The sequence below is a fragment of the Oncorhynchus mykiss genome, chromosome 27 (genome assembly GCF_013265735.2).
Source record: "Oncorhynchus mykiss isolate Arlee chromosome 27, USDA_OmykA_1.1, whole genome shotgun sequence".
NCBI classification, from domain to species: domain Eukaryota; kingdom Metazoa; phylum Chordata; class Actinopteri; order Salmoniformes; family Salmonidae; genus Oncorhynchus; species Oncorhynchus mykiss.
The window spans coordinates 15,619,919-15,644,318 of record NC_048591.1 but is presented as its reverse complement, the minus strand read 5'-3'; the positions used below and the strand labels follow the sequence as shown (position 1 = coordinate 15,644,318).

General features: G+C 43.8%; 1 protein-coding gene across 23 annotated transcripts in view; it reads left to right on the top strand.

Moving 5' to 3' along the window:
• The window catches only part of LOC110507155 (pleckstrin homology-like domain family B member 1), a 110,442-nt gene that overhangs the window by 70,292 nt on the left and 15,750 nt on the right, over window positions 1–24,400 (top strand). For 12 of the 23 annotated variants that reach the window (XM_036965742.1, XM_036965746.1, XM_036965743.1 and 9 more), the window contains 10 exons: window positions 10,824–11,135; window positions 11,898–12,044; window positions 12,334–12,471; window positions 12,949–13,008; window positions 15,536–15,664; window positions 18,245–18,400; window positions 20,228–20,338; window positions 20,757–20,846; window positions 21,886–22,011; window positions 22,953–23,072. In XM_036965742.1, the coding sequence (XP_036821637.1) occupies window positions 10,824–11,135; window positions 11,898–12,044; window positions 12,334–12,471; window positions 12,949–13,008; window positions 15,536–15,664; window positions 18,245–18,400; window positions 20,228–20,338; window positions 20,757–20,846; window positions 21,886–22,011; window positions 22,953–23,072 (1,389 nt within the window). The remainder of the gene's footprint in view (window positions 1–10,823; window positions 11,136–11,897; window positions 12,045–12,333; window positions 12,472–12,948; window positions 13,009–15,535; window positions 15,665–18,244; window positions 18,401–20,227; window positions 20,339–20,756; window positions 20,847–21,885; window positions 22,012–22,952; window positions 23,073–24,400) is intronic. The other 11 variants (XM_021587019.2, XM_021587025.2, XM_021587027.2 and 8 more) reach the window with 7 other exon arrangements.

The window sequence follows — 24,400 nt, the reverse complement described above, 5'->3', positions numbered from 1 at the left end:
CCTGAAAAAACTCTGCATCACGTTAGGGTCTACTCGTTCAGACTGGCCTTACTCCCTCATTTATAAGAATACAAGCCTGAAACGATTTCTAAAGACTGTTGACATCTAGTGGAAGGCATAGGAACTGCAAATGGAGTCCTAAGTCAATGGATACTGTAATGGCATTGAATAGAAAACTACAAAATCCCCCCAAAAACTTCCTGAATCGATTTTTCTCAGGTTTTCGCCTGCTAAATCAGTTCTGTTATACTCACAAACACTATTTGAACAGTTTTGGAAACTTTTGAGTTTTCTATCCAAATCTACCAGTTATATGCATATCATATCTTCTGGGCCCGAGTAGCAGTCTGTTTAATTTGGGCATGCTTTTCATCCAAAATTCCGAATGCTGCCCCCTACCCTAGAGAGGTTAACAATGTTATGCTAAGATGACCTTGAATTGAATGATTCAATACTCACAGAGAAACATACCATGAAACTCTTACGCTTCCTTTCAAAGTGCATCCTATCCACACAACGTCAAACACACTCAGCTTCAAGACCTCTGCGTCTGTCGCTAAGAGATTCTAGAGTCGTGTTAGTTAGGAACCAAATAGACTGATAACCTAGACTCAGGGCTCATTTTCATTTTCCATTGTATGGAAACCAGTATGTAATTTTGTTATTTGAGTGAACTATCCTTTTTAATGAGCACAACTCAGGCCACAGTGAAGGGTGTAAATGTTTGGAGGTCAGGGGTCATTCATCTTCTACTGTGTGGCTGTGAAGTCTGAGTTTAGCCTAGTCAACATCCTGCCGTGCCAGTGTGTTCTGTCTTCTCAGACAGGGGCCCAGCCAAAAGGGAGGAGACAGAGAGAGAGGGAGAGAAAGTGGGGAGACAGAGAGTGAGAGACCGTATGTTCATTTAACCTCACCTGGACAAACCTGGTCTTATGGATATCATAGAAAGCATGCTGCAGTATCATAAAAGCTAATAGTTGTATGGTGGTGTAGACTTGGTGCTTCTATGTTCTCCTGTAGTACATTGTTTTGCATTTAAATATTGTGGGATGGATGATGGGCACAACACAATGTATAGGTTTGGAAACCTTTGTCATCTAGTCAGCTTCTAAAACGGGATCATACTTCACTTGCATCTTTCCTCGAAACTTGTCTCTGTTTTTTATTTGACATGTGGCTGTAAGACCGGCCTTACTGCCACTCAGAGAGACATCCAGGGGAAGGGGGCTGTTGTCTCATTAATAGAGGCATCATTAGTTTTGAATGCAAACCAGTTCGACCAGGGACAACAAGTTTCCTCTCAAACATAGTCAGTGATACAGGCTGCATCCCAAATGGTATCCTATTTTACCCTATGGGACCTGATCAAAAATAGTGTACTGTATAGGGAATAGGGTATCATTTGGGACATGGACACCAGTACTGGATGCTGCTGGAGGGCTAGTCTTCCATGTGGCTGTTTGAAGCTGCCGTTCTAATTAGCGCGAGCTAGTGACTAGCGCCACAGAAACCGCCGTGATTTTTCATCAGAGAGAGAGAGAGAGATATCTTCAATGTGGTTGTTTTCCCAGTGTTCGCTGCACTAAGGAGAGTGTGACGTTCTTTTTTTCCTTGGGTTATGAGTTGTGAAGAATGCCTTTGCATCAGTGAGACTCTGAATTTGTTCTTGGTAACTTGGTGGCTGTCCTTGTTGCATGTCTACAGTGCAACATTTTAAGCAATAACAAAACATGTTCCAATCCAACGGCTGACAAGATGCCTACAATATGGGCATTCCCCACAGGGGTGTTGGTTGTTTTCTGGTCAGTGTATATACACTGAGTGTACAAAATTAAGAACACTTGCTCTTTCCACCTGACTGACCAGGTGAAAGCTATGATCACTTATTTATGCTAAATCCACTTAAAAAAGTGTAGATGGAGGGGAGGAGACAGGTTAAAGAGGGATTTGTAAACCTTGAGACATGGATTGTGTATGTGTGCCATTCAGAGGGTGAATGGGCAAGACAAAATATTTAAGTGCCTTTGAACTGGGTATGGAGTAGGTGCCAGGTGCACCGGTTTGTTTCAAGAACTGCAACGGTGCTGTTTTTTTCACGCTCAACAGTTTCCTGTGTGTATCAAAAATGGTCCACCACCAAAAGAACATCCAGCCAACTTGACAAAACTGTGGGAGGCATTGCAGTCAACATGGGCCAACATCCCTGTGGAACGCTTTTTACACCTTGTAGAGTCCCTGCCCTGAGTAATTGATGCTGTTCTGAGGGCAAAAGGGGGAGTGCAACTCAAAATTAGGAAGGTGTTCTTAATGTTTTGTAAACTCAGTGTAATTTGACCATGCCATCAGAAAATATGTCATTGTAAACAGCTTTGCTCACTGGGAAAATGATGCAAAGTGCATAACAAGGACAGGAGAGAGAGGAACAGAAAAAAAGGAGGAAGAAGGGAGAGAGACTGGTACAACCACAGATTCACATTGGAAAGAAGGCAAGGAAGAGATGCTTTGATTCAAAGAATAGGCCTAGTCGTTAAACGTTAGGGAGAGTGGGTTTGTGGGAAAGCTACTGACTCACTCAAAGAAAGAGGATGTTGAGAGAGTGAGGGATAGATAGAGTCCCGGTGTTTGGGGAATGCCTTAAAATCGCTGGCTAGAAATGAGTGTGCCTGAATGTCCCAACGAGGAGCATCAATCACTTTCTGCAAGACACCATTTATCCTCACTCCAGACTCTTTATCAAATCGGTCTCATGTCAAGCAATTACCCTAACATTTTCCTGGGTTTTAATCTCCTTTGACTTTCTTAACTGTACACTTCAATTACTCATTGGATCGCTGCCAGTCAGTTAGCTAAACAGGCTAAGTACATTTTGTTAATATGAGAAGGAAAGCTAATGATGCTTAGAGAGCTCGCTGCGAGTTTGTGTTGTGCTGTCACATTTTGTCTGTCGATGAATTTAAATGGAGGTGGGAGGAAGAATGACTCAGTAAACAGTGCAGAACAACATGAAATAACCAGGAATGAGTCATGGATAAATGGAATGTGGGTGGGTTAGTTGGTGGGAGTACTGCCATCTTTGAATTGCAACCAGTTTGACTATTGAGTAGGACTGTCAACCCAGACCTTGGCTTTTCTGGGTCTGTGGGTTCAAATCCCAGGTTGGCCATAGCAGGGATGGACCTTGTTGTACAGTATTTTACTTCTCATTAAGTATTTTCCTGTGGAGCAGACTGTAGTGTAACTGTAAGGCTGGTTGTGGTTTAGACTTGTGACTGAGCTGATCCCTTGAGTCTCGCTTTAGCAGATAAGGAATAAGTCTTTAGCTTGGCTAGGAAATCCAGTCAGTGTTCCTCCTGTCAGCAAGCTGGATCTGCTACTACTTCAACGCTGGAGCAACATCAAATTCAACTCTTCCATCTGAATAGGTCAGACATGAGAACATGCAGTATGGACAGAAGTGGCCAAAAGTTTTGAGAATGACAAATATTAATTTTCACAAAGTCTGCTGCCTCAGTGTCTTTAGATATTTTTGTCAGGTGTTACTACGGAATACTAAAGTATAAATACAAGCATTTCATAAGTGTCAAAGGCCTTTATTGACAATTACATGAAGTTGATGCAAAGAGTCAATATTTGCAGTGTTGACCCTTCATTTTCAAGACCTCTGCAATCCGCCCTGGCATGCTGTCAATTAACTTATGGGCCACATCCTGACTGAATGCAGCCCATTCTTGCATAATCAATGCTTGGAGTTTGTCAGAATTTGTGGGGTTTTGTTTGTCCACCCGCCTCTTGAGGATTGACCACAAGTTCCCAAGGGGATTAAGGTCCGGGGAGTTTCCTGGCCATGGACCTTAAATATCAATGTTTTGTTCCCCGAGCCACTTAGTTATCACTTTTGCCTTATGGCAAGGTGTTCCATCATGCTGGAAAAGGCATTGTTCATCACCAAACTGTTCCTGGATGGTTGGGAGAAGTTGCTCTCGGAGGATGTGTTGGTACCATTCTTTATTCATGACTGTGTTCTTAGGCAAAATTGTGAGTGATCCCACTCCCTTGGCTGAGAAGCAACCCCACACATGAATGGTCTCAGGATGCTTTACTGTTGGCATGGCACAGGACTGATGGTAGCGCTCACCTTGTCTTCTCCAGACAAGCTTTTTTCCGGATGCCCCAAACAATCGGAAAGAGGATTCATCAGAGAAAATGACTTTACCCCAGTCCTCAGCAGTCCAATCCCTGTACCTTTTGCAGAATATCAGTCTGTCCCTGATGTTTTTCCTGGAGAGAAGTGGCTTCTTTGCTGCCCTTCTTGACACCAGGCCATCCTCCAAAAGTATTTGCCTCACAGTGCATGCAGATGCACTCACACCTGCCTGCTGCCATTTCCGAGCAAGCTCTGTACTGGTGGTGCCCCGATGCTGCAGCTGAATCAACTTTAGGAGACGGTCCTGGCGCTTGCTGGACTTTCTTGGGTGCCCTGAAGCCTTCTTTACAACAATTGAACCGCTCTCCTTGAAGTTCTTGATTATCCGATAAATTTAGATTTCGGATGAATTAGGTGCAATCTTACTGGCAGCAATATCCTTGCCTGTGAAAGATGTGTGCAAAGCAAAGCAATGATGATAGCACGTGTTTCCTTGCAGGTAACCATGGTTGACAGAGGAAGAACAATGATTCCAAACACCACCCTCCTTTTGAAGCTTCCAGTCTGTTATTCGAACTCAAATAAGCATCGCAGCGTGATCCCCAGCCCTGTCCTCGTCAACACTCACACTTTGTTAACGAGAGAATCACTGACATGATGTCAGCTGGTCATTTTGTGGCAGGGCTGAAATGCAGTGGAAATAATTTTTGGGATTCAGTTCATTTGCATGGCAAATAAGGGACTTTGCAATTAATTGCAATTCAACTGATCGCTCTTCATAACATTCTGGAGTATATGCAAATTGCCATCATACAAACTGTGGCAGCAGACTTTGTGAAAATTAATATTTGTATCATTCTCAAAACTTTTGGCCACGACTATACACTAGGTAGGAATGTGAGTCAGAGGCCTGTTGTTTATTGAGGGCACTAAATATCTTTCATTGTCAGCCCTACATCTCTGCGTTTACACAGGTCTGGAGACAATGGAGGGGTTTGGGGGTGGGACTCTGTAGAAGGGCTGTGTTTGTTTATCTGTCTCAAGGAGGGAGACTTGGATTTGTTTGAACGGGACTCCAATGAGTCTCACTGTCCTCCTAGAGCTGTGCCTTTTCACACCTCCACAATGAGAGTAAGTAGCCCACTGATTTGCTGACTTTTATTTGCTGTACTGTAGATGAACAAATTGAATTTTCATTGGTTGATTGATTTAATAATTGATAGTTGTTGTTTTTTACTCTTGAACATGGTGAACTTTAAACAACAAAATAAACAAAAATATAAATGCAACATGTAACAATTTTGAAGATTTAGCTGAGTTACAGTTCATATAAGAAAACCTGGGATGGCATAGGCCCACCCACTGGGGAGCCAGGCCCAGCTAATCAGAATGAGTTTTTCCCCACAAAAGGGCCTTATTACTGACAGAACTACCCCCCCCCCCCCACTCTCTTCAACCCATCTGACAATCCCGCAGGAAAAGAAGCCGGATGTGGAGGTCCTAAGCAGGCGTGCTTGTATGTGGTCTGCTGTTGTGAGGCCGATTGGACACACTGCCAAATTCTCGAAAACAATGTTGGAGGCGGCTTATTGTGGAGAAATGGACATTCAATTCTCTGACAACAGCTCTGGTGGACATTCCTGCTGTCAGCATGCCAAATGCACGTTCCCTTGAGACATCTGTGGCATTGTGTTTTGTAACAAAACTGCACATTTTATTGTCCCCAGCACAAGTCGCACCTGTGTAATGATCATACTGTTTAATCTGCTTCTTGACATGCCACACCTGTCAGGTAGATGGATTATCTTGACAAAGGATTAACATGCTCACTAACAGAGATGTAAATTAATTTGTGCACAAAGTTTGAGTGGAATAAGCTTTTTATGGAACATTTCTGGGATTTTTTTATTTCAGCTCATGAAACATGGGACCGGCACTTTACATGTTTGGTTTACATTTTTGTTCAGTGTAGTATTAGGCCTACATAGTGTTGTGTGGATGCTGCCATGCTGGTTGTGGAACTCGAGGAAACTCTTGGAATTCTCTGTGTCATATAATCGGTATCAAAGCACGAGACTAGCGGGTGATAGACCATTAACAGCCATGTGTTTAATAGGTTGTGGATGTGAAGTAATATGCTATGTTGTGATTGGAACCAGTCAGTAACTTAGACCTACACGGAGCGGAAGCTGCAGGTTCAGAGTGAGACGTGTGAGCCAACTTGGAGATCCAATGAGTCGCCCTCTTCTCCTTTCCTCTCGCCTCCTCAGGTTCTGACTGTGCCACCAGGTTTTGGTATCGTGTGCTTTAAAGGTGCTTGGAAAACTTTAGTCCCACCTTGCCTCTGCCGTGCCTCTACCCTGGGGGAGACAGCTAATGACATCTACAGAGACTGTTTAAGGCTTATAAACTGAGGGATTTTACCTTTTTAAAATCCCTCCGCCATTTCCTGGTTGTTAACCTCTCTGGGATATGTGGGACGGTAGCGTCCCTTCTCGCCAACAGCCAGTGAAAGTGCAGGGCGCCAAATTCAAAACAACAAAAATCTCATAATTAAAATTCCTCAAGCATAGAAATATTTTAAACCATTTTAAAGATTAAATTCTCGTTAATCCAGCCACAGAGTTTGATTTCAAAAATGCTTTACAGCGAAAACACCACAATGTTTCGCACAATGTTTTATGTTAGGTCAGTACCTAGTCACAGAAAAACACAGCCATTTTTCCAGCCAAAGAGAGGAGTCACAAAAAGCACAAATAGAGATAAAATCTATCACTAACCTTTGATGATCTTCATCAGATGACACTCATAGGACTTCATGTTACACAATACATGTATGTTTTGTTCGATAAAGTGCATATTTATATTAAAAAAAATCTCATTTTACATTGGCGCGTCAGAGCCTGTGGCACTCTGCCAGACATCCTCTCTCATTCCCCTCTCATTCCCCCCTCCTTCACAGTAGAAGCCTGAAACAACTTTCTAAAGACTGTTGACATCTAGTGGAAGCCTTAGGAAGTGCACAATTTACACTGTATATTGGAATGGCAAACAGTTGAAAAACAACAGACCTTAGATTTCCCACTTCCTGGTTGGATTTTTCTCAGGTTTTCTCCTGCCGTATGAGTTCTGTTATACTCACAGACATCATTCAACCAGTTTTAGAAACTTCAGAGTGTTTCCTATCCAATACTACTAATAATATGCATATATTAGCATCTGGGACAGAGTAGCAGGCAGTTTACTCTGGGCACCTTATTCATCCAAGCTACTCAATACTGCCCCCCTGTCACCAAGAAGTTAAAACTCTAATAGTTTGCCTAATTTCAGTTTATATGACAAAATAAGATAGTATAATGTAGATAATCATTGTACCATCTTACCCGCTATGAAATATATTTTCCCATAACCAAAAATGTTGTTGTTTCAGCTGTTTGAAGCAGGTGTACAAAACCAAAAGTAAAAGACGCATAATTTAACATTTATTTATCTAGGCAAGTTAGTTAAGAACAAATTCTTATCTACAATGACGGCCTACCCCGGCCAAACTCGGACAACGCTGGGCAAATTGTGCGCCGCCCTATGGGACTCCCAATCACGGTCAGTTGTGATACAGCCTGGAATCAAACCAGGGTCTGTTGTGACACCTCTAGCACTGAGATGCAGTGCCTTAGACCGCTGTGTCAGTCGGGAGCCCCCCAAAAAACGTATTAACGGGAAGCATAGAAATAGTGCACATTGAACAGATCTAACGCTTCTAAGAGTTGCTTTCAAGTAGAAGAATAGATCTATAACTCACATTTCTATGTGGATTTGGTCAGGTCATCCAAAAAGTTACATATTGACACTTAAGTCTGTGGTGGCCTGGGACTTCAACATAAAAACACCTTAGGCACTGGGAGCTCTGCTTGTAAAACAAAAGAGGGTACTTTGTGCTTATACAAGAGGATTAGAGGTGCTCAAACGGTGCGTCAGAAGGCGAGGTACTCAAACGGTGCGTCAGATGGCGAGGTGCTCAAACGGTGCGTCAGAAGGCGAGGTGCTCAAACGGTGCGTCAGATGGCGAGGTGCTCAAACGATGCGTCAGAAGGCAAGGTGCTCAAACGGTGCGTCAGATGGCGAGGTGCTCAAACGGTGCGTCAGAAGGCGAGGTGCTCAAACGGTGCGTCAGAAGGCGAGGTGCTCAAATGGTGCGTCAGATGGCGAGGTGCTCAAACGGTGTGTCAGATGGCGAGGTGCTCAAACGGTGCATCAGATGGCGAGGTGCTCAAACGGTGCGTCAGATGGCGAGGTGCTCCACTCTTGAAGGTCTTTAGACACTAGCTCTAGCTAGACACTAGCTGCCTGTGCGAGAAGAAAAAAAACGTACTAGCAATTTGCTGAAGTTAGCAAAAACCGGGCAACCAGTCACTGAACATAAGATCAGAAAATCACATAATGCGAAAGTTGTGTCTACGCTAATTTGATGCTGTCATGCTGATTCATGTACAGAGAAACACATGGGCATTGCAGAAACAGAAATCAGCCTAGGCTCTTTGAACCTAGACAGACAGACAGGCCTATTGTGTTCAGACAGTCTGTTTGGACACAGCGATTATGTTGACTCTCTGTTAACTTTCTAACAGCATCAAAAAGTAAACATGCTCACAGAGAGGTGGTGGGATTCGAGAGAGAATATACTATGTTATCCAGATATTATTTTCAGACCTTTGTTCAAATAGTGTTTTCTTCCAAATATTTAAGCAGCTCTGTCTGGCACAATGGAACCAATGGGATGGTCCCAAAAGTGCAAACCTGCCACGTATGGCACTCAGGCTTGGTCGATCAAATGCTCAAAGTATCTGAAAAAAAATCTAAATAAATTGAACCCAAGTCTGATTCTCTATAGCCCAGGGCCATGCACTGCCAGCCAGGTCCTGTTACATGGTATGAGAGAAAAGCTGCTGGATTTATGCCATACAAACTTTAAAGCCCCATGAATGCCTGCTATCGGTATGCTCTGTTTCTTAGTAAACTACATTCTTAGCAAACAAAAATGCAGGGAATGAGAACATTTTCTGTTTTTCTCAGCTGTCGGTGTAGTCAGGCCTGCATTTTCTAGACCTAATTCACTAATCAGTGAATCCAGAAAGGGAAGGCATGGTGCCATTTTCAGATGAAAGACAGTAAGATGTGGGTGTTGTGCATTGCAAATGGAGGCTACACTGTTGTGCTTTCCCCTCATATCTCTAGTGAACATATTGTAGCCCAGGGCTTGTTCTTCTAACCCTCTGTTAAGTGAAGATGGCTGACTCAGATTACAGGTTAAGGTAATGTAGGGTTTGGTGTGTGAAACCCCAATCAGAGAACCTCACTTACCTAAATCACAGGGAATCACTGTCTGAGTGTGCATCAAAAACTCTAGAGCCTACCACCTGAAAACTTTAGTCATATGTTTATTGAACTAGGCAAGTCAGTTAAGGACAAATTCTTATTTACAATGACAGCCTAGGAAGAGGGGCAGAATGACAGATTTTTACCTTGTCAGCTCGGGGATTTGATCTAGCAACCTTTTGGTTACTGGCCCAACACTCTAACCACTAGGCTACCTGCCACCCCAAATATCCTTAGTTAGGTCTAAAACCTAGCTGGTTTTAGATCTGGTGTCAAATCTGACGGAGTAATGTGGTACGGGTGCTATTTCCATGTGATCAAAACATCTCCTTCGTCTGAAAATACCAAACATTACTCATCTGGAAAAAAAATTGTTTTCTAATATTCTTTGTCTGTGTTTATCTGTCTGGGCACTGTATTCTACTGACTGCCTAATAACCTTTTCACAATACTTAGTCGAGCTGTACTGTTCTGGCCCGGTTACCGGAACCGTGCTGGAAAGAACAATGTAAAAAGAAAAGCCAAGTCCAAGTCAGCACAGTACAGTTGGTTCGGCACAATAGAGTGAAAAGGAACTCGTGTCTCTGTAAAACCAGAGTCGCAGCGTCTGCAGCAAAGGATTCACAGCAGGGGCCAGTTGAATTTTAGACGTTAAAGGTCACCTCAGGGGTCACCTGGTGATGAGCAGCAATGGACTGTTGCAGATGTGGGCCAGCACACCTCTTAGAATGACACCTGTTTCTACAATCACTGTGTTTGTTGAGACCCCTGAGTAGGACCTCTAGACACTGGCAATGCACTGCCAGCTGTGATACATCTTGTTGTTTCAGGGGTGCACAGGCAGTCTATATGTCTGCTCATTGGGATCAAGACACGGTCGTCAGTATAGTACCTATAGTTAACCTACTAACTTCCTGTGACCCAGTTATAGGCAATGACACAATAACTATGAACACACCAACATCCACAAACATGTCAGTTAAGGGAGTTTTTTTGTGTTGTTTCGTAGGAGTGTGATCTGTACTGCGTATTAGACCAGCTTGGTCTGGCCTAGCCATTGCTGGAGCTAGATCTGTCCCTGATAAGACCTGGTTCCTGAGGAAAGATGCCATCACTGGGGGGAGGTGGGGGAGGGTCTGGGGAGGGTTTTGTTTATCTCCACCCACCTCCAAATTGCTCATTTCCAGATTGGCATCAGTGGCAGCCACACACAGGAAATGAGATTTGGGGCGAGGGCGAGGAGGAGGACATATTTGCAGCTGAGGCTGGATGTAATCAGATCTTCTATGTTTCTGTCTGTCCACAGGAGAGGCAGAGGCTGGAGACCATCCTGAACCTGTGTGCTGAGTACAACAAGGGCGACGGGCCCTTGGGGGGTGAGGCAGAGGGGAGGATGGGCTTCCCTGGGGGTCTGGGACCGGGGGAGGGGGCGGCCAGGAGACCCTCTATGGACAGCTTGGCAGGGTCCAGCTCGCTGTGTCGTAGCATGGCCCAGAGACAGCAGAGGGAGAGCGACGAGGAGAACCTCAAGGAGGAGTGCAGCAGTACAGAGAGCACCCATCAGGAGGTGAGGACGCCACTTCCTCCACAGGCCCTCCACAATGGAGACCGATACCAGGTCAGACGTAGGGCCGTCTATTATCACTTTCATCATTTCTACTGCTTACTATGAGAACTACAGGCATGACATACTAGTACTTACTATGGGAACTACAGGCATGACATACTAGTACTTACTATGGGAACTACAGGCATGACATACTAGTACTTACTATGAGAACTACAGGCATGACATACTAGTACTTACTATGAGAACTACAGGCATGACATACTAGTACTTACTATGGGAACTACAGGCATGACATACTAGTACTTACTATGAGAACTACAGGCATGACATACTAGTACTTACTATGAGAACTACAGGCATGACATACTAGTACTTACTATGAGAACTACAAGCATGACATACTAGTACTTACTATGAGAACTACAGGCATGACATATTAGTACTTACTATGAGAACTACAGGCATGACATATTAGTACTTACTATGAGAACTACAGGCATGCCATTGAAATGACAACAGAATGCAAGAGCTTACTGCATGCATTTAATGTGGAAAATTGCTAGACATAGCCTGACCTTGAATTTTGACACGATTGATGGTTAAACGGACACAGGAGGAAGATCACATTTGTTTTCCAAGCGACAGTGTTTAACAAGGAGGCATGTGATGTAAATAGTCCCTCCCTAACCTAATGTGTGTGTCTGTGTGTGCGTGCAACCGACTGAAACCGTTAACTACTGCCAATGGGCCATGCTCTTCACACTTATATGTGACAATGTGCCTGCCTCTTCTGTCTCTCTCCCCCTTCAGCATGAAGAGCAGTCTGTTTCTGGCGGCGTGGAGCGGGCAGAGCTGGGTTACCTGGAGGACGAGAGGGTCAGAGTGCTGGCCCGAGTCGACGAGCTCAAATCACGGATTACAGAGCTGGAGCAACAGCTACAGGAGTCCAAGCAGGAGGTAAGAAAGTCCATCAGTTCAATTTCCAGATAGTAAGCTACTTCTAATACTAGAAAGATATGTGGGGAAGCTGAAGGAAACTATATACTGTGTGTGTGTTTGTTTGTGTGTCTGTGAGTGTGTGTGCATTCACATACATTTAGTAACACAAACAAGCAGAAAGTGATTGAATGAGCTCTGGGTGGTGTCAAGTCACATGCACCGCTAGGTCTGCTGTCTGTTAGGGAGCTCTGTGATTGGAGCAGGGGGCCAGGGGGACTCATGTGTGACGGGTGTGTCCCGTTCCCAGGCGGAGATGGAGCGGGCCCTGCTACAGGGGGAGAGGCAGGCGGAACTGGACCAGATGGAGGCAGAGACGGAGATCATCAGACAGCTGCAACACAAGCGCAAGGAGCTGGAGAACACCATCCAGAGGGAGAAAGACAAGGTCGGACCCTGGGGGAAAACACACACACAGTAAAATCTCCTGTACACAGTAACCAGTCTTACCACCTGCAGATGACTTTTAGCTCCATTTATAAACCTGTCATTCCAACGTTACTGTATTGTATTTTAATGGAGAAAACCAACAGACAGACGGTGGGTATGCAGACAGGGAGGTGAGATTTGTGAGATCTCAACATTGTGTTTAAACACCACAGACACAACCCATCCCACCTTTCCCTCCACTGGACTGTCTGTTATAGTTCCTGTTCAGGTGGATGTAACGTTACAGAACGTTCACGTAGAAATGTATCCTGTAGAACAATATATACCATTTTCTGATGGATAGAAAAAAGGATTCATGGCAGTTCTATTCGTGTTGTTTCTGCAGCGTTCCGAACGTTTCACATCACTGACTATACATCATGTAAGCCTCAAAGGGACTGAACAGCCTTTTCTGGTATCTTGACATTCCTTAAAGGCATTGCCAAATCCTGGATGGCTTCCCAAGACCGTATCTAGTTGGTTTTGCCATCCCAAGGTAAATTCGCCCAGCCGTAGCAGTCGCTCTTCAACCTCCCCCAGCGAGGAATGCTCCATTCTTCCATCTGTTGTATTCATTGGTGTTTTACCTTAGAAGAGCTTTGGACGATGGCTCTTAGACTTAAGTATGGGTGTTTTTTTTCTTTCTTTTTGGTTCTTCATTTTCCTTGGTGGTTTCTCTGTCTCTCTCCTCAGGGATTTTTCTTCTTCTGCAGCTCGGCTCCACTAACCATCCTCCATTAACCTCTAATCCTCTCACTGCTTCACTCAGCAATTTCCTCTCCTCCTTTCCTCCACTGTCAGCCTGAAATCCATGTATGTCATTATCACTTGTCTTTAACGTGTCCCAAATGGCTCCCTATTCCCTATACAGTGTACTATTTTTGACCAGGCTATGGGCTATGAAGGGAATAGGGTGCCATTTGGGACGTAGGTGTGAATTGATCTTTTAGGTTCTACTTCGCTGAAGCTTTCGGGACAGGATGCTAGTGGGTATGAGTGGCTGGCCACTAAAAGTATATCTGTGGGAGTCTTTTTAGGACTATTGTGTAGGCTACATTGCCCACCAAATACTGTAGTTCATAACATTACAGAGGGCCTCTATCTGAAGGCTTTACACAACTGTATGTTGTTTTCACCTAGTCATGTCACTCCACTGATGTAGGCTTTATGTAGACACACTTAAACTGAGAATCTGAAAGGGGTCATTTTCTTGTCTTTCCTTCTTAAGGCTTTAAAAAAAAATCTTGTTATTTGTATATTCCTGACAATTTCGGAGAGTCTCTCTCTCGCTCTCACTTCCTGTGTTCAAGTTAGAACCTTGAGACCCTGTCGGTCTGTCTCAGCTAAAACTACAAATCAAAACAAAATCTTAAACTAGAAAAACTACCTGTATTGTATTGTCCTCTTCTCTACTGTTATTGCCATTGGTCACAGACAGAGGTGGAGCCAGAGCAGGGTGACAGTTAGGCAGATTGGAGAAAAGGAGTGCCACTCAAACTCCAAAGCACCGCCCACACCCCTCTCCCACCATGTGACTATAGATAATGCAGTAATGCTAAAAAGGTTCTAAGTTTGCAGATCGTTTCCCTCTCTCTCATGCATGGTTTACTCTAGTCTACTGGTTGTACAGTGGCCCTCTAGAGGTAGTTTACCAGGCGCTTTCACTACAATCAGACTCAGGCTCTCTCTCTCTCTCCTTATTCCACACATCCTCTCCTCTTCTTCAAAACATATTGGAGGAAAAGATCCAAGGTTTTTCCCCTTTTTTCCCCTTTGACCTTCCATCCGTTTCGAATGAGACGAGGAGAGCCGACGCGGGGAATTGAGGAGGGCCTATTGCGAAAGAGCTCCATACTGTACCAGTGAAAGCTTTTATTCCCTCCGGGGGTTTTGATATCACAGCCTGGGTGCCAGTAGGGCAGTAGTGCAGAGCACTAGTTACCCATGCTTACACCGCCTGCACTCACATGCTGCAATAACAACAAAGATCTGTTGTTATTGATCGTTCCGTAAGCTTTTAACCAGATGCCCAGAGGATACCCAACCCTGCTACCCTTGACCTTCTGTAATTCATGCTTTAGCAGTGGGCCTTACTCTGATCTACTGTTTTGTCTAATTTGGTATGAGTGAAACCCACAAAGTGCCTGGAAAATAATGGATTGATATTTACTGCTGTTTTATAATACAACTGTTTTAAAAACATTTTCAAACACAATGGTAGTCAACCATGATAACTAAAGCAACACACTAATTAGTAACGATATGCTGCTCATGGTTCATTTTGGGAAGCCCGAAGAAGCATGAATGTGACTTCTGATCATTCTAGCATGCCTACACATCCGGTTCGAAACTAACTGGACTGACCTAAAGTATTAATACCAAAGTCACATGAAAATCTGGATAGGCCAATTATTATTATTATTTAATAAAAAATTCAAGCCACATGATAAAGAGAGGCACCACTCAAAGTAGTGAAGTGAAAAAACAACCACAGCTTAGCCAAAACAGAAACTATTTCATGTTTGATCAAATAGCAAAATCTCCCGTTCCATCGCAGACCAGTGTTATCATGAGCATCGAACCCTGCAGCTTGGAAATGTCTGGGAACAAGAAGTCTGTTCAGACCTGTTTGAGGCCTGGGTCGTATTCATTAGGCACCGAAAGGGGAAAACAACTGACTTAAACAAGGAGAATGTACCTGGACTTGTCCAATAAGAAACTGACATTTTTGCTTTCCATTGCAATTTTTTTTTTTTATGTTTTCAGTGTTGTGCCCTGCAGTCCAGCACTTTTAAAGTTAGTCACTGGGGATTGAATTCACAGTATTATAAACTCCACAGATGCCCCATGTCCCTCGTCCTCTGGCTTATCTGGCTTATCCACTGTTGTGACCTCTAACATCGGAAGCTTTTTGCATGGCGTGGATTTGAGCAAGTGTTTTTTTTTTGTTGCTTTCTCTCTCTGTTGTCCGTCCCCCCCCTTCCTCTCCTCCCTCCCACCCGGACGGTGTGTTCTCTTTCTAGGAGAGGGCAAATGTTGACGCAGAGCGCCGCGCCCTGGCGAGCCTCCAGGAGGGCTACAGTGAGCTGAAGAACCAGCTTCATAACTGCCCCGAGTCACTGAGGGAGCAGTTACACGAACAGCTCAAAAGGGTCAGTCGTCAATCTACCACCAAGACCACCACCCCCAACCACCCCTGAGACCCAGAGACAGGCAGTGTCCCCCCAGCCCTTGTACCCCTCCACACACCCACCCATTTCCTCCACCCTCGCCTCTGAGCTACACCAATCCAACATTTTGAAGGGAAATTCCAGCAGAGCCACATCACAATTAGCGTATACTTACCTCCAGATTATTGAAGTACCCAGTAATAGAATAGCATTTTCAGGAAAAGCTGAAGTGGTGTACTGACGGATTTACAAGTGTAATGTCTACTGATCTCCTGGATAAAGTTATTTACAAGTGTAATGTCTACTGATCTCCTGGATAAAGTGCATAGAAGGCTGCACTTGACGGCCAAAGAAACGGAATTGGAATTCAAATTCTATGATGAACACTGAAAAATGTTCGTAACATCCAAGAAGATGGCATACAGATCTAGGGTAGGTTTCCTGGACACAGATTAATCCTAGACCTGGACTAGAAAGTATGCTCAATGGAGATTCTACATGGACTAGACTAGGCTTAATCTGTGTCTGGGAAACCTGCCTGTAATGTTTATGCCAGATGCCGGTCGGTGATTGCTGCATAGTATGCAAAACACTATCTTGGTATCATAAGACCTGGTGCATACCTCTTCAGATACTGTTACTGGGACCTTTACCCCTTTAGCCGGGACCTGTTGCACTCTGCACGTATGAAAATCCTGTCTTATGCCCTTCTCCTATGTGCTAATGCCACAAGCTGCTGGAATTTCCCCTCTCCTCTCTCCGCCACAACGATGTGCTTTGCCTCTGAGCAATCAGAAGGAGTGTCAATATGGCTCCTGATAACTTTGGGGCGAGGTGCTGCATTGTGGTGATTTCTGGGCCGTATGTGCGTTGTAGGCATTTCACACAGAGGTGTGTGTGCTGTCTGTCTGGTTGATACAGTTTCTGCATCTGGAAGCATCCCTCCCTCTCTTCTTGATTAGTGATGGCTTATTACCCCTTAATAACTGCTTACTAATCTATTAATGTAGACACTTTCCACTCCCTGTCCTACTCTCTTTTCATGTCTTTCCTCTAAATGGAAATGGGTTTGTTTTGTGTCTGAATAATGTTTTATATCGTCAGCTCTCTGAAAAGTCAGTCCATAGAAAATGTATTTTACATTTTGTCAGGCAGTGCAACTGTTTATCAGCCAATTACATTTTGCACGTTAGCTCTAGTCACTTTGCTGTCCTATCCACGTAAAGTAGCATGACATATTGGCTGACCGACTTGACATGAGAACAATTGCTATGCAATTTCCCTTCGTTACAGGACAGAAAGCAGATATAATACATTTTGTATACTTCTACATTTGCAAATGCCGCCTTGTACGTCTCATTGGGTCATGTTCATTAGGCACCGAATGGAGGAAAATGTAACTGAAACGGGGGGGGGGTCCACCTGGACAAAAATAAACAAAACATTTTCCGTTGCGTACACTGATGAACACGACCCTGCTTTGCTGTAGACATTCTTCAGAAGTGCGACAGAGGCTCTTGAGTGGCCTGCTCTCCAAACACAGAGGGCCTGAAGATGTCAGTGTTGACATGAGCCTTCTCTCGTCAACGTCAGTAACGCTCTGATGAACTGACAGCAAGGGCAGGCCCTTGTCTTTCCCCCTGCAAAGTCCTCACATCTCTGTGTGGGTTTCTTCGGTTTATGGTAAAGGATCAAGGCATTCAGTTGGGTTCTCACATGCAAATCAGCTATACAATTCAGTATAGAAGATAGTACTGTATAAGTACTTTAGTATTACAAGAGTAAAAGCACAGTATTACCTTTTGTAACATATAGATAGATAGTGCAGCAGAGAAGACTGCTTGTCACCATTCAATCAACCTACTGGGCTATAAAATCTTTCAACCAATGAGATTCGCAATGAGGCAGTTTCCTCCAGATATGCATGTAATATTGATTGTTGTTGCTGCTGTATACCACAACATTTTCATAATGTTATGGTGCTTCTCCATTGGTGGCATAGTTAGGAACCTAGGATACAATGAAGAGAGAGTCTAATGGCAAAGTTAACCCAAATAACATAATATTCAAATCTATCAAAGCATGATCAACGTAGTCAGAGTGTTAAACAGAACTCCACCAATCGTTAGATAGAACCTCCATGCAGTCTACTCTGGACTTGAAGCACATTCATTCCGTGGCCTATCACCCCTGGTTGTGCTGGCTTGGCTTGGGCCTTGACCGCCGTGGCTGAGGAGCATGGTCATTGGAGAGTGTCAAGGGGGCGGAGGGGGTTGGCCTGACCCTGTGGTGACCTTGTGGGGTGTGGTGGGGCTGTCTGTCTCTTGGGGTTGGTAGTTGTTGGTACTTTAGAACCCTTTTCACACTATTGTGCCAACCCACACCAGACTCTGCTGGCTCAGGTATTTTCTAAACACATTGTGCTTTCTATGAGGAATGCGTGAACAGGCAGGCCAAATACAGCTCGGCTCGGCTCAGCAGTGTGAAAACTGTATATTATAGGAGGCTGAGGCCTGGTGTGGTTGTGACCCATTGTGATGGGCTCTGTGTGGGGTTCAACAGGAGGGCGAGACCTTGGAGTCAGAGACAAAACAGTTTGAGGACTTGGAGTTCCAGCAGCTGGAGAGGGAAAGCAGCCTGGAGGAGGAGAGGGAGACCATCAGCCAGCAGCTGCTGCAGGAGAGGGCCGAGTACCACACCAGCATGGCCAAGAGGAAGGTAATGGACTGGACCACAATGGCTGCTCCTATCAATTCTGGCAACCCTTCATCATATCTGGAGCTGTGAATATGAATGTCTGTCAGAGAATCTAGCTCATTTCTGATGATGGCAAAATGCCTTTACAGGTTGAGTGTAAATAGTATGATCATTCACATCAAGAATGGTGTTGGTGGGGATACCTGACAAAGACATGATACATGATCACTGCGTTGTTTTGAGTGTAGTGTACACTCCCATTCAAAAGTTTGGGCTCACTTAGAAATATCCTTGTTTTCCATGAAAACATACATGAAATGAGTTGCAAAATGAATAGGAAATATAGTCAAGACGTTGACAAGGTTATAAACTTTTTTTTTGTCAAAGAATCCTCCATTTGCAGATCTTTGGCATTCTAGTTGTCAATTTGTTGAGGTAATCTGAAGAGATTTCACCCCATGCTTCCTGAAGCACCTCCCACAAGTTGGATTGGCTTGATGGGCACCTCTTACGTACCGTACCCTACGGTCAAGCTGCTCCCACAACAGCTCAATAGGGTTGAGATCCGGTGACTGTGCTGGCCACTCCATTATAGACAGAATATCAGCTGACTGCTTCTTCCCTAAATAGTTATTGCATAGTTTGGAGCTGTGCTTTGGGTCATTGTCTTGTTGTAGGAGGAAATTGTCTCCAATTAAGCGCCATCCACAGGGTATGGCATGGAATTGCAAAATGGAGTGATAGCCTTCCTTCTTCAAAATCCCCTTTACCCTGTACAAATCTCCCACTTCACCACCACCAAAGCATCCCTAGACCATCACATTGCCACCACCATGCTTGACAGATGACGTCAAGCACTCCTCCAGGATCTTTTCATTTTTTTCTGCATCTCACAAATGTTCTTCTTCGTGATCCGAACACCTCAAACTTGGATTTGTCTGTCCATAACACTTTTTCCCAATCTTCCTCTGTTCAGTGTCTGCATTCTTTTGCCCATTTTAATATTTTCTTTTTATTGGCCAGTCTGAGATATGGCTTTTTCTTTGCAACTCAGAGTCGCCTCTTCACTGTTGACATTGAAACTGATGTTTTGCGTGTACTATTTAATTAAGCTGCCAGTTGAGGACTTGTGAGGCGTCTGTTTCTCAAACTAGACAATCTAATGTACTTGTCCTCTTGCTCAGTTGTGCACCGGGGCCTCCCACTCCTTTATCTATTCTGGTTAGAGACAGTTTGAGCTGTTCTGTGAAGGTAGTAGTACACATCGTTGTACGAGATCTTCAGTTTCTTGGCAATTTCTCGCATGGAATAGCCTTCATTTCTCAGAACAAGAATAGACTGACGAGTTTCAGAAGAAAGTTCTTTGTTTCTGGCCATTTTGAGCCTGTAATCGAATCCACAAATGCCGACGCTCCAGATACTCAACTAGTCTATAGAAGGCCAGTTGTATTGCTTCTTTAATCAGAACAACAGTTTTCAGCTGTGCTAACATAATTGCAAAAGGGTTTTCTAATGATCAATTGGCCTTTTGAAATGATCAACTTGGATTAGCTAACACAACATGCCATTGGAACACAGGAGTGATGGTTGCTGATAATGGGCCTCTGTTTGCCTATGTAGATACTCCATAAAAAATGTGCAGTTTCCAGCTACAATAGACATTTACAACATTAACAATGTCTACACTGTATTTTGGATCAATTTGATGTTATTTTAATGGACAAAAACAAGGACATTTCTAAGTGACCCCAAACGTTTGAATGGTAGTGTATATTTTCTCAATTTAAAGTTATCTTGTTGAGTACCCCTTTAATTCATCAATAACTCTTTAAACATGTTTTCTTCCAGGACAAGGTGGCAGCTCTGGAAGGCCAGGCCAGTCAGCTGGGACAGCAGGCGTCTCAGGAGTGTGACAAGCTGGCTAAGGACAGGAACCTTACCCTGCAGATGCTCCATAAGGTAACATTACAATACAGTCTATATCTGGCCCAGCAGCCACTACAATCTACACATTGGTTGGTTATTACTCTGTTTTTTGTAAATGGACTGGTGATTCCCATGGAACCACTTTGAAAATGAATATAATTAGAATCTAATCATTATCACTCTCTGGTCTTCCTTGACAATGTGAGAATTGCACACAAAGTCATCACCAAATGAAGGGCATTGTGCCATGCCTCAGATTAAGTCTATTAACTAAGAGCTTGTTGGCGTTTTTCCCATTTGTCGACATTTCACTTTCAATCTCGGCGTATGTGCTGCCTTGTCCCCAGCTTTTCTGCAAGTGGAACATTTTTTAATTTGGTGAAGAAACTATGGCAATCCATAGTCAGGACAGAGTCCGATACTTATGTGTTCTGGTGTCTCTGTGTTCTAGGAGAAAGAGAGACTATCGGCCCTGGAGAAGAGGTACCTCAGCCTTACAGGAGGAAGGACTTTCCCTAAGAGTTCCAGCACCATGAAAGAGGTGAGGGGGGTTTATCTTACGGTCTTTCAGGGGTCACACCGCCAAGGACAGTTATCTACCATGACGCAGATATATGAACGGACCTCCGCTCTGATCACTTGTCTAAAGCCACACTCCTTAATTTGTGTATACTGGCAAAGACTAACAAAGACCACCACTAAAGATGTTAACAATGGAGCAAATGGCCTCCATTACATTTTCACATGCAAATAGTAGTCTAAGGATACTGGATTTCTATGATACATCCGTTGTCCTCAATGAATTATTTAAAGTTACACAATTAGACTGTGGCTTTAAGGGGAATTTGATGGTTTTCATAGTTGAGATGGTAGAATGTTTGACTGATGAATAGAACTTGGTATATCTCTCTGTTTTTACATGCGGTGTAGGTCTAGTGTGTGCTTGTTCTACCACTGGCGTGCCAGAGTAACCATTTATTTACTGTGTTTAACACAATGTGGTGTCCGCTTGTGAAGTATGGCCTTATTTACATTGCGTTCGGATAGTTAGATGCAGCTGATCACATCAGTAAGACCGGTTTGATCTGATAATTCAGATCCGACAGACATATTCTTTTGGATTGGAAACATCTGCACTTTGATGATGGATTGTACATATCTCAACTCAGGCCAGCGAGATACTGAATCCGTGGGCTGTGTGGTTTAGTCTGAAAACATGAACCGATTAGTCTGGTGCTAAACCCTCGTCCAATTCTAACATATCCTATCAACCTGCATTCTTATGCATTTAGACCACGTTCATTACATGAGATGGCTATCAGTTTCATTGTTGAATTGGATATTCAACAATGATATTCATTTAGATCACTGTAAACTAGACCAATTAAACTGAATATAACCCATACAAGGGCACTCAATGTGCAGTAACACCTATGTTTGACCCTTTTGTGATTGACAGTTTTTACCCCAATACTGTATTGACACTTGTGTAGTTTAGAGGGGCATAAACAGTAACTGTACAGTACAGCAACTGGAGCTGGAGCTGAGACCAGTGCCCCTGACTGTCCCTGTTGAAACAGGAAGTGCTCCATATCAGCGAGATTGACCTGTTAGAGGACTCCCACTCCCAGCATCCTCTCTGCCGACCCGCTGCTTTCTTTTTAAGCTCCTCCTTTCAGTTATACCCAGGGGGCAGCCCGACAGAGGTAACCAGATTAACTGTCAGTGTAACTGTTCCTGCATGACACCTGAGCTCACTCACTGTAACCCCCCTATGCACAGTGTGTCTTGCCCAACACTTAAAGGCCCACTCTGTGATATTTACAGCTTTATAGGAAACCAAGGTGCGAGGTTGCCATTTTGTTGTTGTTTTTTAATTAAGGAGTGGGCCTTTAAGAGGTCTGCGTGAGTTATGTCTTGTTACCCCCAATGACTCCCAGCAAATTGCACCCCGCCCCCCATATGTAGCTTAAAAACACATTTGGTCATCCTGTGAGGCCCTTGAAATACAGTACTGATTTGAATGTCGTCATTGTTTGTCTTTATGAAATACTTGGTCTGCTGGATTAACTGTTGCCATTTTAATTGATGTGTCTCTTCAACTTTTAGAATGGGCAAAAGCATAAACAACTCATGCTACAACTGGGGTGTGAGGATGCTGTGTTTGTGTGACGGTTTAGCCAGAGGCTCACATGCATGGTGCTTTGTCTCTCATTGAAGTGTACTATTCTGTTTGGTTTGTGTAGTACACTTCTCTCAATTAGCGTTTTGCTATCCTTTGAAGATGGCGAGAGCTTGTTGACGTCACTGTTAGTCTATTCTTTCGCAGCGTGTTTGCAGTTCTCCAGCCCGATGTGAGGCTTGGGGAATTGTGGGAAATTACAGGGTAGAGAGATGCTGTGCTCCTTATGTATTCCGTTCATGTAGTTGTTCATGTTTTTCACACATATGTGTTTTATGTTTTAAAAACACAAGATAAAGCAGCAGCTTGTCTTAGGTGGTTGTAAAGTGTACGTATATTATATGCTTGTGTGTGAAATGGGTGCACATCCGTGTGTGTATGAGTATGCATATTATGAAAAGGACGTGTCATGGAGTGAGCTCATGGCCTCTTGTCCTGTTTGGTTTGCGTTGCGTTGGCTCTCAGGAGTACATGAAGCTCTCGGATGTCTATAGGATGTATGGGAGAGATTGCCATGACACCCAACTCACCACCACTGCTCAGCACGGCCTCTCGCTCATCCTAGACACAGCTGTCCCCTGCGAGGTACCACTGCTCTCTCTTTCTATCACTCTCTCCATCACTTCCTACCTCTCTCTCTCTCTCTCTCCCTCCCTATCTCTGTCTCACTCTATTCTCTACTTATCAGTCCATATTTTCATTCTTTACCTGTTGCTCTTCTCTCTAGTTGTCCTCTTGTAGGTAGCTTACTGTACTTACATACTGGTGTATTGGCTTTCTGCTAGATGGCCCTGTCCTTGTTATAATCAGCTCAACTAACCTCTGCATTACTGATTTGAGAATGAGAATTTTGAGGATAATGGTACCAGACCTGGATGAAATGCTGTACATACAGTGCCTTGCGAAAGTATTCGGCCCCCTTGAACTTTGCGACCTTTTGCCACATTTCAGGCTTCAAACATAAAGATATAAAACTGTATTTTTTTGTGAAGAATCAACAACAAGTGGGACACAATCATGAAGTGGAACGACATTTATTGGATATTTCAAACTTTTTGAACAAATCAAAAACTGAAAAATTGGGCGTGCAAAATTATTCAGCCCCCTTAAGTTAATACTTTGTAGCGCCACCTTTTGCTGCAATTACAGCTGTAAGTCGCTTGGGGTATGTCTCTATCAGTTTTGCACATCGAGAGACTGACATTTTTTCCCATTCCTCCTTGCAAAACAGCTCGAGCTCAGTGAGGTTGGATGGAGAGCATTTGTGAACAGCAGTTTTCAGTTCTTTCCACAGATTGTCTATTGGATTCAGGTCTGGACTTTGACTTGGCCATTCTAACACCTGGATATGTTTATTTTTGAACCATTCCATTGTAGATTTTGCTTTATGTTTTGGATCATTGTCTTGTTGGAAGACAAATCTCCGTCCCAGTCTTAGGTCTTTTGCAGACTCCATCAGGTTTTCTTCCAGAATGGTCCTGTATTTGGCTCCATCCATCTTCCCATCAATTTTAACCATCTTCCCTGTCCCTGCTGAAGAAAAGCAGGCCCAAACCATGATGCTGCCACCACCATGTTTGACAGTGGGCATGGTGTGTTCAGGGTGATGAGCTGTGTTGCTTTTACGCCAAACATAACGTTTTGCATTGTTGCCAAAAAGTTCCATTTTGGTTTCATCTGACCAGAGCACCTTCTTCCACATGTTTGGTGTGTCTCCCAGGTGGCTTGTGGCAAACTTTAAACAACACTTTTTATGGTTATCTTTAAGAAATGGCTTTCTTCTTGCCACTCTTCCATAAAGGCCAGATTTTTGCAATATACGACTGATTGTTGTCCTATGGACAGAGTCTCCCACCTCAGCTGTAGATCTCTGCAGTTCATCCAGAGTGATCATGGGCCTCTTGGCTGCATCT